General features: G+C 41.3%; 1 protein-coding gene across 1 annotated transcript in view; it reads right to left on the bottom strand.

Moving 5' to 3' along the window:
* The window catches only part of F13a1 (coagulation factor XIII A chain), a 172512-nt gene that overhangs the window by 58776 nt on the left and 95099 nt on the right, over positions 1-18637 (bottom strand). Inside the window, exons 7-8 of the mRNA XM_070024633.1 lie at positions 18076-18250; positions 12737-12875 (exon numbers count right to left, since the gene is read on the bottom strand). Of these exons, the coding sequence (XP_069880734.1) occupies positions 12737-12875; positions 18076-18250 (314 nt within the window). The remainder of the gene's footprint in view (positions 1-12736; positions 12876-18075; positions 18251-18637) is intronic.

Raw genomic sequence — 18637 nt, 5'->3', positions numbered from 1 at the left:
ATATGGACACCAGGAACTCCTTGGAAATATTCTAGCAGTAGAAATAGGGTAGCTGTGATGATAGAAACAAAAGAGTCTAGAGTACTAATTTTTAATCTCCAAAGACCAATGCTTCTTTCTAGGTTTAAACTAGGTTTTGAATAACCCTTTATTATGTTAAAGTTAAATCCATAGATAGCTTTCTATGAACATGATATCTGAAATGTCAGTACAATGCCTATACTATGCAGGACAAATGGAGAAATGAAAATCCATATCTGCTGCTGATGGGCTGCATGTAGGATCGTGATCATGTGAGCTTATAATGGAACTCAAAATGATCTGTTGTTGGTGACATGATTCCTGTTTCAACATCATAGTGTGTTGCACTTCTCATGTGATTGTGTGATAATAGAATAAATAGGACTAGTGGAGTGCTTCCAGTCTTATAAAAGCCTAGCACTATGATTATGTATAATATACACTACTTAGAAATGATAATAAACTACTACATTGTTGATTTATGTATCTACTATATTATATAGTTTAGGAAAGTTAACTATAAAACAATGTATTGTGCTACACCAACAGCAGACACAACCATCTCATTTAACCACATCTCTTGGTTGGACAGAGACCATGTCCAGTGATTGACTTAGAAAATCCAGGTGTATATAAGTGTATTCCAGGGTATTCAAACACTAATAAATTCCTTAATAATGCATTTTCTTTTTTCTGCCAGTCCTGGGGTTTGAACTTAGGGCCTGGGTGCTACTGTCCCTGAGCTTCTTTTGTTGAAGACATGTGTACAATCCAAGGAGTCTGAGAAGTAGAGGATCATGATTTGATGCCAGCCCAGGAAAACAAGTCCAAGACTCCATTCTTAATTAACCAACAAAAACCCAAAAGAAGGTGTGGCTCAAGTGGTAGAGCACAGGTAGAGCAAGCAAGTGGAACAAGTGTGAGGCCCTGACTTCAAACCCCAGTATTGAACAAAGAAAGAAAGAAAGAAAGAAAGAAAGAAAGAAAGAAAGAAAGAAAGAAAGAAAGAAAGAAAGAAAGAAAGAAAGAAAGAAAGAGGAAGAGATACAGAGATACAGAGGGGCAGGGAGGGAGGGAGGGAGGGAGAAAGGAAGGAAGGAAGGACGAACGGAAGGAAGGACGAATGGAAGGAAGGAAGGAAGGAAGGAAGGAAGGAAGGAAGGAAGGAAGGAAGGAAGACAGCCAGGCAGGCAGACCCAATCAGCTTCCACAATGGCAATGCAGCAGTGACTGTGCTCAAAACTCTGAAAATGAACCAAAACTGAAAAAAATTGAGTAGTGTTTGTTCAAGAACAGATACATCGCAAGACTCTAAGACGACAGATTTGAGAAGCTTTACTTCATTTCCACACCGCCAATGGTAGTCTTGCAAACCAACAGGCTCATTGATTCTAAAAATATATGGCTGAGAAACCCAATGAATGGGAGAAAAAGGGGTTGGAATCCCTGAAACCTCCTCCTACCTAACTTCCTGCTCTTGTACCTTTCTGGCAACACCCTGAAAAGCTCGATTCCCAGGGCTTATTTTTCTTTGATCTGATTCAGTGCTCACTTGGTACAAATAACCCTATCTATAGGATGGTTTCCAAACACAATTTGAAGGAACTACTTCACATCACAGCTGTCTGAAGTAGATACCACTTGAGACTAATAACAGATAACACAAACAACTTGGAAAGAAAAACTAGAAAGTAATATATTCATGAGGGATCTTAAAATCTCTAGCACATTCCTGAGATCTACAGGGCTATAAATATGCACAGATAAACTTCAAGAAGGTACTATTCTCTTCCATTTAGTTGACCTTAAGGCTCAGTTCCAGCTGGATGTGAAGCCTATAGCAGAAATATAAATTTCCTGATGAAGCATTACTTTTCCACCACACACATAGGAGCTCTTTGGTTAAGGCTGGGGAATGTGTTGGTTGAAAGTACTTAAGAAAATGCTTGTTTATTTGTTATCTGATCACTAAGTGAACTCAGCATAGACTTCAGTGGGCATAAGAGATTATAAATAAACAATGTATAGAATTAGGAAAGACACTAAGTCTATAAGCAGCAGCACTAACAACAACAAAAACAACATCAACCAGAAGACAGTGGCTCATACCTGTAATCTTAGCTATTCAAGGATCAGAGCTTCAGAGCATCATGATTTGAAGCCAGCCTTGACAGAAATGTCCACAAGACTCTATTTCCAAAATAACCAGCAAAATGGCAGGCTGGCCAGGTGCCATAGTTTAGGCCTATAATCCTAACTCCTCAGGAGGCAGAGATCTGAAGACTGAGGTTCAAAGCCAGACTGGGCAGACAAAACCATGAGACTCTAATTTCCAAATAACCAGCAAAAAGCCAGAAGTGGAAGTGTGGCTCAAGTGGTAGGATGCCAGCACTGACCAAAAAGTGAAGGAAGAGTGTGAATCTTTTCATATCTAAAATACACTTAGATCTCAAAAAGTTAAATCCCCTCAAAATAAACTCTCAGATAAACAACTACCCAATTAATAAATGTGCTAAAGACTTAAAAAGATACGTCTCTGAAGAAGTAAGAATGGCCAATACACACATGAAGAAACTGGCCACAAAAGAAATGAGAATCAAAACAACATTGAGATGCTACCTCACCCCAGTTAGAAGGGACATTATCAAGAAAACTAACAATAACAGAATCTGGCAAGGATGTGGCAAAAGGGAAAGCTACTACACTGTTGGTAGGAATGTAAACTTGTTCAACCACTCTGGAAAGCAGTATGGAGGCTCCTCAAAAGACTAAACATAGAACTCTCCCATGACCCAGCAATCCCAAAAGACCACAAACAAGATGGCACTAAAGCTACCAGCACAAATATGTTCATTGCAGTATTATTTACCATAGCTAAGATGTAGAATCAACCCAGATGCCCCTCAGTAGATGAATGGATCAGGAAAATGTGGTATATATACACAGTGGAATTCTATGCTTCCATCAAAAAGAATGACATAGCCCCATTCAAAGGAAATGGAAAGACTTGGAAAAAAAAATTACATTAAGTGAAGCAAACCAGGCCCAAAGAAACATAGGCTACATGTTTTCCCTCATTTGTAATAACTATGTCTAGTATATTCTTAACAGAGGATCACAATAGCTCAATATTTATGACTATAAAATGATGCTTATTATAATGAAATCCAAGAAATAGAAACAAGAGAGTTTCCTTTTTTTGTGTACTGTTTTCAGTTCTTTCTTTCTTGTGTTCCTTTGGTTTATTCCCTGTTGTTCCTATTTTCATTTCTGAACCCTTTGTCTTATGTTTATCTGATTTGGGGAAGGGAAGGAGTATCACAGAAATATAGGACAAAGAGTGAACAAATGCAACAGTGATACTCACCAGACACTATGTTAGAAACAAGTTTTATCACTTTGAAGGGAAAGGGAGGGAGATACGGGTAAAAATGAGAGAGAAGATAACACTGTTCAAAAAGAAATGTACTCATGACCTTATCTATGCAACTGTAACTCCTCTCTACATCACCTTTACAATAAATAATAACAAAAAAGACAGCATGAGACAAGTGATCCATCCATGCATGGTTCATCAATAAGATGATATTATTCTTGCTTAATTTATTTCCCATTTTCTTCTGTTTTTACTTCTGCTTTTATTCCTGGCTCTATAAAAATGTTAACTGCAAGACAGATGCTGGTGGCTTACTTCTGTAATCCTAGCTACTAGGAGGCTGAGATCTGGAGGGTAATGTTTACAAACCAACCCAGACAGAAATGACTCCATCTCTTAAAGAACTAGCTAAAATCTAGACTGGAGACATGGCTACAGTGGTTGTGCTCTAGCTAAGAAAGCAAGCCAAGGAAACACAAAGCTCTGAGTTCAAACTGTTACCCGAAAAAAGAAAAAGTTAACTCCAAATGGATCCTAGACCTAAATGTAAGATCTAAAACCAGAAAACTCTAAAGAAAACAGAAAAGCAAATCTTGGTGATACTGGGTTTGGTAATATTTTTTTTTGTATGACACCAAAAACATATGCAAGCAAAGAAAAACTGGATTTGAGAAGAACTAAAATCTTCAGTGCTTTAAAGATGATCATTATGAAAGAAATATGAATGGGCAGAAAAATAGGGGCAGTCAGAAGCTAGAGGAGTGGGAAAGACTGGGAATAGGCTGGGTGATGGGGTGTTTGGGGTCGTGCCGATGTTCTATAACTAGACGGTGACGGGATTTTAGTGATTCACAGCACTGTGAATATACCAAACGTTACGGAACTGGACTGGATACCTCAAAAGAATGCATTTTGAGGTATGCAGTTTATCTTCCAATAAGGATATTACTTATATAGAGAAAAAGAATAGACTATGGAGTCAGTCCTCTTTGTTTGTAATTCAGTCTTACTGACTAGGACCTGGGTTAAGTTGTCTGTTTTAGGGTCTTCATATATAAATGAGAACAATGATGATAATTTCCTGAAAGACTGTAAAGGAATCCTTAAGTTAAATATGTCAGCACTGAAAGAAATGCCTGATGGGAAGGAAGTCAGCCACAAACATACGTTATTTTATTGTTTCCAGGTGGCAAGTAGTTTTCCTGTGTGTGTGTGTGTGTGTGTGTGTGTGTGTGTGTGTGTGTGTGTGTGTGTGTGTGTGTGTGTGTGTGTGTGTGTGTGTGTGTGTGTGTGTGTGTGTGTGTGTGTGTGTGTGTGTGTGTGTGTGTTTGGGCATGTGCCAGTACCAGTACTAGGGTTTGAACTCAGGGTCTTGAGTTTCCTCAGCTTGACTTGTTTGGCTTGTGCTCTACCTTATATAACTTCAAACCACTATTCTTCAGATCTCAACCTCCTGAATAGCTAGGATTACAGATGTGAGCCACTGGTGTATGGTTTACGCCCTCTCTTCAACATGCTGGTATGCTTTTGGTGCACAGTTCTAGTCTTTATAGGTTTCATGGTCTGGCTCTGGGAGAAATTTATATAAATGCTTGGAGCAAATGTGTGGTTTAAATGATAATGTTTGAAAATAAACATGGTTGATAGTCATACAGAATTAGTAACTTGGATGTGTCGTGGAATAATTTTACAAATCATTCAGCATCTTTAAACAGTTGGGTATGTATTTAGAATTTCTTTTCTATAATATTTTATTTGGAATTCATTTAGAGATCATTCTGGTTTTCAAAAGTGATTAAAGCTGAAGACAAGTTAACAATAAGTCCCAGCCTATTAAGCATTTACATTTACATAAAGATGGAAAAGTTTATATTTTACAGATGTACTTATAGCTGTAAGCCACTGTCTAGAGTGCAATGAGCATTCAAATTGCCTGAAGGTGAGCTCCTACGTGTGAAACAAGTGAGTCAGTGCTCTCAAATTTGCTTTGTTTACAGATTAATACTTTATAATGCACCATGCATCACAGTGGGTTTTTTCCCATTTGGGGTTCAAAACCAAAATAATATAATAGTACCCTTTTGTTTTTGTGTATGCTAGTCTTGGGGCTTGAAATAGTAGAGCCACAGCTCTACTTCTAGCTTTTTTGTTAGTTAAGTGGAGATAAGAGTCGCACAGACTTTCCTTCCCCATCTGGCTTTGAACCATGATTCTCAGATCTCAGCCTCCTACATAGCTAGGAATACAGTTATGAACCATCAGTGCCCAGCTTAAAATGGTACCCTTTCTAAAACCTATGGAACAGAGATTTGCTTTTCTTTTCTCTCTCTATCCTCTTTTCTCATCTGTAGACCCAGAGGCACTGAGACTGGCTAGACAATTGCAGAATTTACTACGTTGCCTTTGTTTTCTGTTTCTTGCCTTCCAGGGGAGCTGGTATGCAAATTAACAAATTGCAAATTATCACCTAGATGTGAGGGAGCAGATCTTAGCCTGGCCATGTGCTGTGAGTAGTTCTTCACACTAAGAAAATGGTGGGAACTGCCAAGCCCCGGAGGAAAGGCTGGGCTGGAAGAACACCACAATTTATTTTAAACAATTTTGGAGATGGGAAGGAAAGCATAGCTCGTTAAAACTCAAACTTTAAGTTTCCATAGGAGAATATGAATGCTCAGAGAAGTTGAACAAATTGTTTAGGGTTATTCAGCTAATTGTTAGCTGAGCAAATCATGTTTCCTTGCTCATGGAGAGAGAAAAAGAGAAAGACAGAGAGATAGACAGTGACAGAGGCAGAGACAGAGATAGAGACACAGATAGAGAGATAGAGAAGGAGGGAGAGAGAAGGAGAGAGAAAAAGGGAAGGGTGAAGATTGCAAAGAATAGTTTGACTTCGATGTTTTTCCATAGTACCTCCAGGAAAAACAATAGAAAACATGAGATTTCTTTCTATTTGGATCACTGACTAAATATTAGATAGTCATGACTTTGAGCTGAAAGTGATAAATGCAAATTAGCTAGTTCATAATTATTTAGAAAACACTAAATTGACAAAACCACTTTAACCAAACCCAGTTTATTTCAGTTGGAAAGGAGATATAGGTAATTAAGACGTGTTAATTCTTTTAACACTCAGTTCTTAACAATTGTCTCTAACGTAAGGTTAGATATTTAAACCTCTTAGGTTAGGCTATTTTTATCTAGCTGCCAATTGGTCAGTTAGCTGTTGTCTGTGAAACAAATGAGGTCAGCACATGTGTGCTCAGCCTCCTTCCTTTCTAGCCCATGATTTCCATCCTCCTCCCCCGATACATGGTTCTATACTTCCTATACTTACAATAAGGTTTTGCCATCCTAAGTATAAAGTGTTCTGAATTCATCCAGCCCTCTGAGCATCCTAGCTTGGCCATTCAGCTGTGTTGGTTATTTCTGTGTTATGACCCCATGGCTGGCCCAGCTATGATTTGCTGCTGCTGCCTGCCCAGCATCCTCCATGGCTCCTTAGCTCCTGTAAACATGTGAACTCAATACCTAAAGTGTGGTTTCTGCTGACTGTACAATTGCTTTTCTCACCTTCCTATAGCCATGAATGTCCTTCCTCTGGCTTTGGGAGCAGGAAGAAAGGGAACATGTCTGAAGCAAGGCTTAGAAGCTGGATGAAGGGGACACCATTGCTTCTAAGATGGCCACAGGAAGGCATTGTTCTTGAAAGTAAGAGAGCAAGGGTGGTAGAATGTGTGCTGGGGTGGCCGTCCGGAAGGTGAGCAGAAGGAGGAGAGGTGATGTGGGGTACTAGCACCCATCCCCTGCTAGTTATAATTCCATCTGCTCATTGTGGGTGTCCAGCCTGCAGGTATTAGCCCATCCAGCAGGGTGGCCAGGACACCACTGTCATACCGGATGAGCTGCAGGGCTGGGTCAGGAAGGCTTTCTGTCTTTGCACAGAACAGCTGGAAGATGGCAAGGGGACACTGGCTTTCACTTCATGGCTACTTCTGTGGGAACAGTCTTAACTCCCTAGGCTAGCGACAACCCCTTCCCTGGTCTCTCTGATTTCCAGTGTACCCTATAACTCACCTTCAATCTCTTTTAGAGTGTTAAAATTTTGTCTATCTCCCCCCAACATTATCTGGAGCGCTTTAAGGTAAGCGATCTTAGTTCATTTCTCTTTGGAGCCAGCATCTGGTGTTTGGACATAGTACTGTATAACAGGGTTTGTTAGATGGAGTGATATTTAGCCAATTCAGTGAACATTAAAAAATTTCTTAACCCATAACATTTACTCAGTGCTTACTCTATACCCCGAGTGCTGTTCATGCAGGCAACACAAACAAAAGAGATATCAGACTCTGATCCCCTATTTGGGATGGCTGTTTGGGGGTGGCTGTTTGGGGTGGGGGTACACATTAAAAGGGGAACACAGTGTTCTGGCCTGAATCAAATCTGTCTCTGCTTGCTCCAGCACCACATACATTGAGAAGGAGCTATGCCTAGCATTGAGACTCTTTCATGACTCTGATAAGTGCCACCATCCCTGTCTTTTCAAATTGCTTCTAGTTCTACCCCAGCCTTTGCATAATGAGGCAGTCATACAGGGTTCTTGCAAGGGGTAGTGAAAGTGTCCCTTTCCTTGCCCATCTGCATGAGTCCTGGCTGTCCCTCCTCAGTGGCTGTCATGTTCCCTTTCGTTATTTGCACTGTAATGAAGCACTGGGCAGCAGCAGCTTCATCATTCTGTCCACTGGGATCACAGATTCCCCCCCCCACACACACACACTCAGCACCCAGTCGCATGCTGGAGACTAGCAGCTTAGACTTCTCTGTCCAGGACCTGTGACCTTACCTTTGCCACTTGAGAACTTATCCGCTCTGATGGGGTTGCTCTGCCGGGATGTGGCCTTCTAAGGTCCCCTGGTTCTTTGCCTGCTCCTGAACAGCTAAGGAGTTCCCCCCTCTACCCCCACAACTGTGCTGAAAGGATGTCTGTTGGGGATAACTCTGCAGCCACCAGGTAGCAAGGCACTCTGGGAGTGTGAACAGCCACTAGGCAGGGGACCCCAGGTGGCAAACCAGCTGTCTGTCCTCCATGGTTGATGATCAGAAAGAGAAGGTCAGAGCAAGGGATGAAGTCCAAACTTTGTCCCTTGTTTTGGAGGGCTATGAGCATACCACACTTGCTTCTGTATTCCTAAGCTCTCTCTGCACCTTCTGCTGGCTTATTTCTGGTTTTGGCACTCTGAGACTTGGCAGAATCCTGGAGTGAGGATGCCCTGGGTCACTGAGGCTAAACTGTACACTCGATTCATTGCAAACCATGGGCCACTGGGACCTAAGTGTTGAAGGTAGGTGTGTGTGAGAGAGAGATGGAGGGGGAGAAGGAGGAGGAGGAGGAGGAGGAAGAAGAAGAAGAGGGTAAGAATATTAGAGGGGAAGAAAGAGAAGAAGAGATAAGAGAGGAGGGGAGGAGGGAAAAGTGGAAGAGAGAAGAAAGAAGGGAAAGAAGGAGGGAGAAAGGAAAGGAAGGAAAGGGAAAGAAGGAGAAGGAGGGAAGAGGGGCCAGTATAGAGAGTAGGGACCACACACAACCAAGAATGAATGGTCAGGCTGGGGTAGATTGGGTGACTGAAGCCTATTGAGGAGGTGATTTGAGGGCTTGGATGTAGCCACTGCTTCTGGGACCTGTGCTAGGAAATTCACTAGTCCAATCTCCAGGCACCAAACAAATGACTGCCACCCTCACTTTAGCTTTGGTTTAGCTTCTCTCGCTCTAACCCTAGCTCAGGCAGCCCCTCCTTCTAATTCTTTTTTCTTATTGTGAGAATACCATACAGAGGAGTTACAATTACATGGGCAAGGTAATGAGTACATTTCTTATCAAGCATTGTTGCCTCCTCTTTGTTTCCCCTTCCCATCCCTTCCCATACTCCCCCCACCTCCCCCGACCCAATCCCCTCCCCCCCCCACAAAAGTTGTAAAGTTCGTTTTTCGACATAACAACTTGTACATCTCATTGTTGGGATTGGCACCAAGCTGACCACTGTGGCAGGTATTTATGGAGTTTTCATAATTGAGAGGCTTAGGACCAGAGTGTTCAGGATGATTTTTGGATTTTGGAACTTTTGCATATATATAATCGGATATGTTGGGGATGGCCCCATGTCTAAACATTAAATAATTTGTTTCACATATAATTTGTACACACATATTCGGAAGGACATTTTATACAATTTTTAGCACAACTGAATTTCAACTATGACCCTTACATAAGGGCATCTGTGGAATTTTCCACCTGTGGTGTCACACTATACTCAAAACCTTTTGGATTTGGTAACATATCAGATTTCAGATCTTTGGATTAGAGATGCTCAACCTTTATTTTACTATGATAACCATTTAATTATCATGGCCACTCCATTAGGACATCCTAACTGGTAAGATTGCCTTTATTTTATAGAAGAGGAACCTGGAACTCAGGAAAGCAAAGTCATTTTCTCAAAGCCACACAGCAAATAACAGCCCAGAGCTTGACTCACAGGCGTGGCTGTGGTGGCCACACCAGGGCTGATGGATCATGGCAAGCCCTTCTTCCTTGACCAGGAGTCCTTGTGTGTCCAGCTTCCTGGAGCTAAAAAGGCCTGCGGGGCTTGTAAGGGGATGAACAAGCCTCTACTGTCACTTTAGAATACCAGACACCCTTCTTTTTTGACTGCTTCAAGGAACTTTGGTTGATGGCAGCATATTGTCTCCACAAAGTTCCAGCTGTGCGTCTAATAATAAAGGCATTTGTGACAGCTGACATTCATTAGCCACCTGTTATTCTGTGCTAGGTGATGTGGGGAATTCAAAGCCTCCAGTTTAGAGGAGAAAAGAGGCAAAGAGGTTGGGCCTGGCTCAGTATCACACAGTTCGTGCATGGCAGAGCTCTTTAAGCCCTGTGCTCAGGGTGGGGGTGTGTGCTGTGTTGGGTTAGCACCAGCCATTGCTGGTTGGTTGTCAAGTGTTGAAAACCAACAAGGAGAGGAGGGAAAGGAGGCATGTGTGCAGTGTGGGTAGCTGAGGGTCAGGCCAGTGAGCATAGTGTCAGGGTGCATCAGTAGATATTTGAGCCCTGAAGGAGCAAAAGGTATGGGGGACAGGGAAAGATTTGAAGTAAGGTGCTCAAGATCTGTCTGCTTTATGATTTTGCATCCATCTTTCTTAGGGCCAAGGTGGGTGTTCCCTGCACTTAGGAGAGGTGGATAAAGGAGTTGGGGAAAAGAAACTGTGCCTGAAAAGACATTGTGTGTGTGTGTGTGTGTGTGTGTGTGTGTGTGTGTGTGTGTGTGTGTGTGTGTGTGTGTGTGTGTGTGTGTGTGTGTGTGTGTGTGTGTGTGTAGTATAAGTATGTCCATGTGCATAAGGAAAAGATGCAGAGTAGAAAATACTAAATAATTGTCATTTTGTAGCTAGGCACCAGTAGCTCATGCTTGTAATCCTAGCTAGTCAGAGGCCAAGATATGAAGACTAGGGTTCAAAGCCAGCCTGGGCAAGAAAGTCCATGAGACTCTTATTTCCTATTAACCAGCAAAAAGCCAGAAGCGGTGTGGCTCAAATGCTAGAGCATTAGCCTTGAGGGAAAAGAAAAAGTTAAAAGATAGCATCTAGGCCCTCAGGAGTAGCATGCACGCGTGCATGCACGCACACACCACACACACATATACAAACACACACACACACACACACACACACACACACACACATTATCTTCCCATTTTTCACTGTCCTTGAGGGCTGTTCTAGTTTGTATTGTCACTGCATGCATATGAAGGTCTGCTAACCTGTAATTCTGCTTAAATAGCGTTTTAAATTGTTATACGGTTTTCAGGGTGATGAAGCTCTCTTTTCCTTGCTTTTCTGCTCACTATGGCTCAGCTTATTCCCTTCAAATGAACCACATTGGATTTTTTTCCTGGTAGTAAATCTCATTACTACTAGTTGGCAATTCTCTCTTTCTACCTTCTCCAAAGAGCACCCCAAGGTCCTGATCAGCTAACACCACCCTCGACGTGCAACCAATCCAATCCTGGCATCTTGGGAACCTCAGGCACTGCGAACTTCCTATCTCTTTTCCAGTGACTGACACCCATTTCTCTCTCCGCCATACCCATTTGGATGCTTTTACACTGGACATTCTTATAGTTTTGTTACTTTTAAAGAACAACTTTATGGGACACCTTTTGAGCTTGGAAATTCCAGTTTGGTTCAAAGTCTGGGGGACAGCTGAAGTAATGCCAATTTTTTTTTTGGGGGGGTCCGGTCGTGGGGCCTGAACTCTGGGGCTGGGCGCTGTCCCTCAGCTCTTCACCTCAAGGCTAGCACTCTACCACTTGAGCCACAGCTCCACTTCCGGCTTTTTTTTCTGCTTATGGGATGCTGAGGAATCAAACCCAGGGCCTCATGCATGCAAGGCAAGCGCTCTACCACTGAGCCACCTTCCCAGCCCAATGCCAAAGGTTTTTTTTAACACACAGACCACCCTTTCAACTTGAACTCTTAAGATTTTGTTTTTGGTTATTTTTTAAGAGTCCTGATTTGGATTGAGTGAGTCTCAAGGGGAAAAAATTCACAGTGGATTTTACAGTCTCTCTGTACTGCCTGAGAAGCAGCCATTTGGGGAAGTGAAACAAGCTGGGGTTGGTGTGTGGAAATGATGATAGGTTTACTTCCAGCTCCAAGTGAAAGGTGGGGCTACAATCAAAGCAAACCTCACTTCTAGACTCAGAAGAACAACTGTATAGATACAGATGCAAAGTAGATTGTGGGTAAGAACCAGAGGCATTTGGAATTTACTGCCAGTGTATCGGACATGTCATATTGGGCAAGACTTCTCTCAACCTCAGTTTCCTCATCTGTAAGTGGAGATGTTATGAGCCCTTACCTGATAAGACTGTGGAAAGAATTAGGTGAGTTTTTGCACACATAGGGACTGTAAATTTCAGGGAGGACAGTAAATTTCACTCAGGGCACTGCCCTAGAGAATGCTCCACCCCTATCCCTCTGTCGTCAACTGTTATACTAATGCTCTAAGTTAGAGGTGGCCCAGGATGGGCAAACCGAGTAGCGAAAACCATGCCCTGTTTTGGTAATTGCTGTCAAAGAGATGATCGATTTTTATTACTAGGAACTCAAACTGCCTGTCCAGTATCATTTCCAGTTCCTTGACAACCAGACACTTATGCCTATGGGTATCGAATGGCTCTTAAAATAGAAGAGAAAGAAGCATGAAGTAGAGCCTGTCTTGTGGAAAGTGTGTGATACCATTCTAATTTGATATCAGTCACTGCCCTCATAAATCAAACTCACCACACCGAATCCTTGGTGAGCTTGGAACTCACTCTGCCGTCCTCTTCCAGGAAGATGTCCATTTGCAAGTTTGCATCATTATCATGGGCTGAGAAATAATTGGTGATGACTCTTGCTGGGATTCCAAGACATCGCAGAACTACAAGAAAGGACCATCATTAGGCACATCCACAAATTTAACAAATGCAGACTGGGAAAAAAACTCTCTTGAATGGAAGCTTTCTTCTTTCTCATCTTGAGAAGCTCCCTCTTGGACATGTCCTTGAATGTCCAGATTAAAGAAGGGTGACTTGTTCAGTCCCCTGGGGGCAGAAGAGAGACATATTGCTGTGTGGTGGGACCCTTCAGAAATTTAGTTGATGACAAATGCATCTGACTGGCATAATAACCAAACCACATGTCCCTAGAAGTTTAATTTTGAATTATGGGGTTATCAAAGAAGTCATATTTTACAGCAAGTTAGAAATGTACAGAACAGGCCCCAATGGGGTTTGTTTCTCCAGGTTGGAAGTCACTCCTGTGACACTCTGTGTAAGGGTGACACTTCAGATTCATTTTAATTGTTATATAATAAATTACCTGGGTGCATTTGTTGCCATATGCATCTATTGATTAAGCTTAATCTAAATGCCCTCCCTGGCTCCCAGGACGGCAGACATCAGGACTCATTGAAAATAATTTGGCTGACAATTTTAAGATTAATGACTTGGCTTGTCGTTTTTTTTCCACTCTCAGAATAGTTTAGCATTTTAAAATGAAAACTATCTACCTCCTTCAGGACAACAACCTTGAAAGTCCCAAAAGTCTGGTAGAAATCAAGTGTTCCCTTAAATGACTTAATCTGTTTTTTTTTTTGCTGTTTTTTAATTTTTTTATTTTTATTGAAAAGATGATGAGCTGGGGGATGACAGTTACATGGGTAAGGCAATAAGTGCATTTTCGCTTAATCATTGTTACCCTATCCCTCTTTATCTCCAACTGATTCTTCCTTCTCTCCCTGCAAGTCATAATGTTCATATCCAACATAGTGTCAAGTGACTATCAATGTTGCTGTGGTCCATCCATTGTTCTACTGTTTCTGTAATTCCCTTTTTCTTTCACATATTGCATTGTCTGTTATGCAAAACATGAGGTACAAAAAACTAAGAGAAATGAAGAAAGGAAAAGACAACAATAGAGAAAAAATAAACTATATACTGGGTCTAATGAAAACCTCTTGTTTCCATAAGTTGTGTGCTTCATTATATATAGTTCTTTGCACTAAGCATTTGGTTTGTTGAGATCCCTTGTTAAGGATATCATATACATATTCTAGTTCTTAAAAATGAGGGGAATCATATAACCTGCTTTTCTTTGGTTCTGGCTTACTTCACTTAATATAATTTCTTCCAAGTTTTTCCATTTCCTTATAAATGGAACAATGTTATTCTTTCTGATGGAAGCATAGAATTCCATTTTCTTGATCCATTCATCTACTGAGCATTGGTTCCATATCTTGGCTATGGTAAATAATGCTGTGATGAACATTGTCATACTGGTTGCTTTAGTGTGGCCTTGTTTGTGGTCAATTGGGTAAATTCCCAGGAATGGGATTGCTGGATCATAGGGGAGCTCTATGTGTCTTTCTTTCCAGAGCAGTTGAACAAGTTTGCACTCCCATCAACAGTATAGTAGCCTTCCCCTTTGGTCACATCCCCACCAGCATCTGTTTTTGTTAGATTTCTTGATTATGGCCATTTTAACTGGGGTGAGTTGGAATCTCAATGTTGTTTTGATTTGTATTTCTTTTATAGCCAGAGATGTTGAGCAATTCTTCATGTGTTATTTTTTTTGGCTATTTAAATCCCCTCTTCAGAGAGAGAGAGATCTCTCTTAAGGTCTTTAGCCCACTTTTTAATGGGGTGATTGTTTCTTTGGGGTTTTTTTTGGGGGAATTTAATTTCTTGAGCTGTTGGTGTATTTTAGATATGAGACCCTTGTCTGTTGTATGGGTGGTGAAGATCTTCTCCCATTCTGTGGGGTTTCAATATATTTTGCTAGCTATGTCCTTTGCAGTGCAGAAGCTCTGCAGTTTAATGCAGTCCCATTTATCCAGCCTTTCTTTGATTTGTTGTGTTTCTGAGTCTTTATTAAGAAACTTTTGTACTGTGCCAAGGAGCCCTAGTGTTTCTCCTATTTTTTCTTATAATATTTTCAAGGTATCTGCTTTTACCTCAAGGTCTTTGATCCATTTGGAGTTGATTCTGGTGCAGAGTGATACATAGGGATCTAACTTTAGTTTTCTACACATTTATTGAAGAGGCTGTCTTTCTTCCATTCTATTTTTTTTTTGCTCCCTTGAAATGACTTAATCTTAAATCCCAAAGAACAAGGGTCCTGGCTTCCCATTTACATTTCCTCTCTTGACCTTCAGTGCCTTTTCACATGATCTTCACCAGAAAATTTACTGGCACTCTCATTCTGATCCTGGTGAGTGTGTGTGTGTGTGTGTGTGTGTGTGTGTGTGTGTGTGTGTGTGTGTGTGTGTGTGTGTGTGTGTGTGTGCATGTACACTAATACTGAGGTTTGAATTCACTCACCTTTTTTGCTCAAGGTTGGCACTCTACCACTTGAGCCACTCCTTCACTTCTAGTTTCTTTGCTGGTTAATTGGAGATAAGAATCTCAACAGCTTTTCTGCCTGACTGGCTTTGAACCTGGATCCACAGATTTCAGCCACCTGAATGAGTACCTAGAATTGCAGACATGAGCCACCAAGGTTTGGCTGTTTCTGATGAATTTTAATGTTAGTTGCTGAATAGTAATTCCTAATATAGAATAAGACTTGTTCCCAAGTCTGCTTTTGCATCTTTTGTAGACAGACAAAGCTTGACTTTGGGGTATCACCTCTGTGTTCCTTGCAGCTACTTTCTTCAGGTTCTTCTTTTTACTGTGAGCTCCCTGGAGTATGTTTCTGCCTTTTCTTTTCTTTTCCTTTTTCCTATTCATTTTTTGTTTTGTGTTGTACCAGTCCTGGAACTTGAACTCAAGGTCTGGGCACTGTCCCTAAGTTTTTGTGTGCAAGGCCAAAACTCCATTTCTTGCCTTTTTTGTTGTTAATTGTAGATAAAAGTCTCACAGACTTTCCTGTGCAGGGTAGCTATGAATCACAATTCTCAGCCTACTGAGGAGCTAGGATTACAGGTGTGAACCATTGGTGCTCAGCTTGCTTCTGCTTTTCTTAATTTACCACCAGAGTCTGTTTTCAGGCACAGATCTCAGCTAATTTATATAAAAGGCATAAATGAAGCCATGTGCTGGTGGCTCAGGACTGTAATTCTAGCTAGTCAGGAGGCTGAGATCTGAGGATCACAGTTCAAAGCCAGCCCAAGCATGAAAGTTCATAAGACTTTTATCTCCAATTACTCACAGAAAAAAACTGGAAGTGGTGCTGTAGCCCAAGTGGTAGAGAGTGCTAACCTTGAACAAAAGGAGCTTATGCCGAGGCCCAGAATTCAAGGCCCAGGACCAGAAAAAAAAGAGGCATAAATGGATGTAAAGTGGTCAGTGTTTTATGTGGTTCTTAGCCCAAAGGAACAGTGAGATTGTAGGCAAAAGAAGACTTGGGTCTATTTTTTCATTTAGGAATCATTTCACAAGACTTGTGACTTCTCACTGCATTGGTGTGGTTTCCTTCCCAACTCCTGGCATGGTCACCTTCAGCCTGTCCTGAAGCCCAGGTTAATGCCTAGAACTTCAGAGACTGTCACTGCCAGGAGACCAATGCTTTGGTCTCAAGGCTAAGAAAATATATATTATTCAGTTAATGCCAATGAGAAACAAAACTAACAAAGTTAAAATTACTTTCTATTTGGATCATTGACTAAATCCTAGACTGTTAGCACTTTGAGATAACATTGGTGGATTTCACAATCGTGTTTTTAAAAATAGTCTTGTCCTAGCCTCCAGTTGCTGCTTTTTTTTTCTTTTTCTTATAAAAATTTTTACTAGATCCCGGCACCAGTGGCTCACACCTGTAATCCTAGCTACTCAGGAGTCTGAGATCTGAGGATCACGGTTCAAAGCTAGCTTGGGCAGGAAAGTCTGTGAGATGCTTTTTTCCAATTAATCACCAGAAAACTGGAAGTAGCACTGTGGCTCAAGTGGTAGAGCACTAACATTAAGCTGAAGAGCTGAGGGACAGTGCCCAGGCCTAGAGTTCAAGACCCACGACCGACAAAAAAAAAAAGTTAAATAGGCAAAACATTCCTTATGAACAAGCGAGTAGAAAGGTAACTTTAACTTGAGCTAAGTGTTTCTCCAAGACTGGAGAAATAGCAGGTGAATGGAAATCATTATCAATGATGAGACACACAGAAACAAATGTATTTTCTAAGATATTCACTGAATTCACTATAACATTATCTGGGCCTGGAGAGGCAAATGCCATTTTGACAAATGAGGCACAAGCCTGAAGAGAATAATTTAGTTCCTGTCTGTTTTGCCCTATAGATTAGATGTGTGTGGATTGGATATCTGAGAAACAACAGGGGAGGTAAAGATGGTTCATTATATTTGATATCTAACTGCTCGAGGGTATTGAGACTCTCATGTGAAGGAGGGAGATGAGAGTACTTTTCATAACTCCTTTCATAATTGGGATAAAAATTAAATGGAAGCCGGGTGCTGGTGGCTCATGCCTGTAATTCTAGCTACTCAGGAGGCTGAGATCTGAGGATCGCGGTTCAAAGCCAGCCCCGGCAGGAGAGACCGTGAGACTCCTATCTCCAATAAAAAACCACCAGAAAACCGGAAGTGGCGCTGTAGCTCAAGTGGTAGAGTGCTCGCCTTGAGCTGAAGAGCCGAGGGACAGCGCCCAGGCCCAGAGTTCAAGCCCCACGACCGACAGAAAAAAAAAAAATTAAATGGAAATATTTATAAAACTCAACAACAAATCAGTACATAAGCTACAGTCTGCATCTTTTCAATAAGTCTATCTCTTTTCTTATTATTATTTTAGTTTTCCCTCTTTAGTCTTTTAAAAATGATTTTTAGAAATAGCTAATCATTTCTCCCACATTCTTCCTTGGTCCCTACAAGCCTCTATGGCAGTGGGTGTTGGGTGATGGATGATGTAGGAAACAGTCCATTATTCTTTCTATAAAGATTCTGTAATCAGATACTTTGAACATATTTGACCCAGTACACCTTAATTATGCATTGACTACATCCCAGAATAGTCATCTATAAATTCTATAGAGTCAAAAGGGGATGCTAAGTCTCTCTGCCAGGTTATAGATAAAATGTCTTGAAGTGGAATTTCCTTTATATTAAAAATATGTTACTCAGTTGGATACTTACACGTGTTAAAGACACCAGCAAAAACCCAGCACTGGCCATAACGGACTGGCTTCTCAGAGCTCCTGTATTCCAGTAGAATGTCAACACTTCCAGTCCAGGCTGATGGGGGAACACCATAAGCATAGATATTGTCCCATGATCCCACAAGGACACCTTCATCATCTTTGGCATTCACCTACATGAAGCCAGGAGAGGTGAAAAGGAAGAAAAGCCATTTAAATAAGCACTTCTGAATTATGAAACTGGGCAAGTTAAGGCTTCCATATGTCTGCATTGTGTCAACAGTTCCACTGCTGTTCAATTCTGTTCAATAGTGCACAAACCAAGTGTGCAAAGGGGAAGACCAAATAAGCGAGACTGCCCCTTGACAGGTATTGAATGACAGGGAGGAAGAATCTTGTGACATGCCTTGGACAAGATCCACAGGGTGAGAATGACATGGGCAAGAAAGAAGGAATACCTGCAAAGGAAAAAAACTTGGGAGGGAATCTTGTGGTGAGAAGGGCAACACAAGACTGATAAATGAAAAATGCTTGTCCAATGGGCTTTGATTCACATGATA

This window comes from Dipodomys merriami, unplaced genomic scaffold (assembly GCF_024711535.1).
Source record: "Dipodomys merriami isolate MVZ:Mamm:240054 unplaced genomic scaffold, mDipMer1.0.p SCAF_16, whole genome shotgun sequence".
In the NCBI taxonomy this organism is placed as follows: domain Eukaryota; kingdom Metazoa; phylum Chordata; class Mammalia; order Rodentia; family Heteromyidae; genus Dipodomys; species Dipodomys merriami.
Note: the sequence above shows the minus strand (reverse complement) of the source record. Positions and strands in the feature narration are given on the sequence as shown.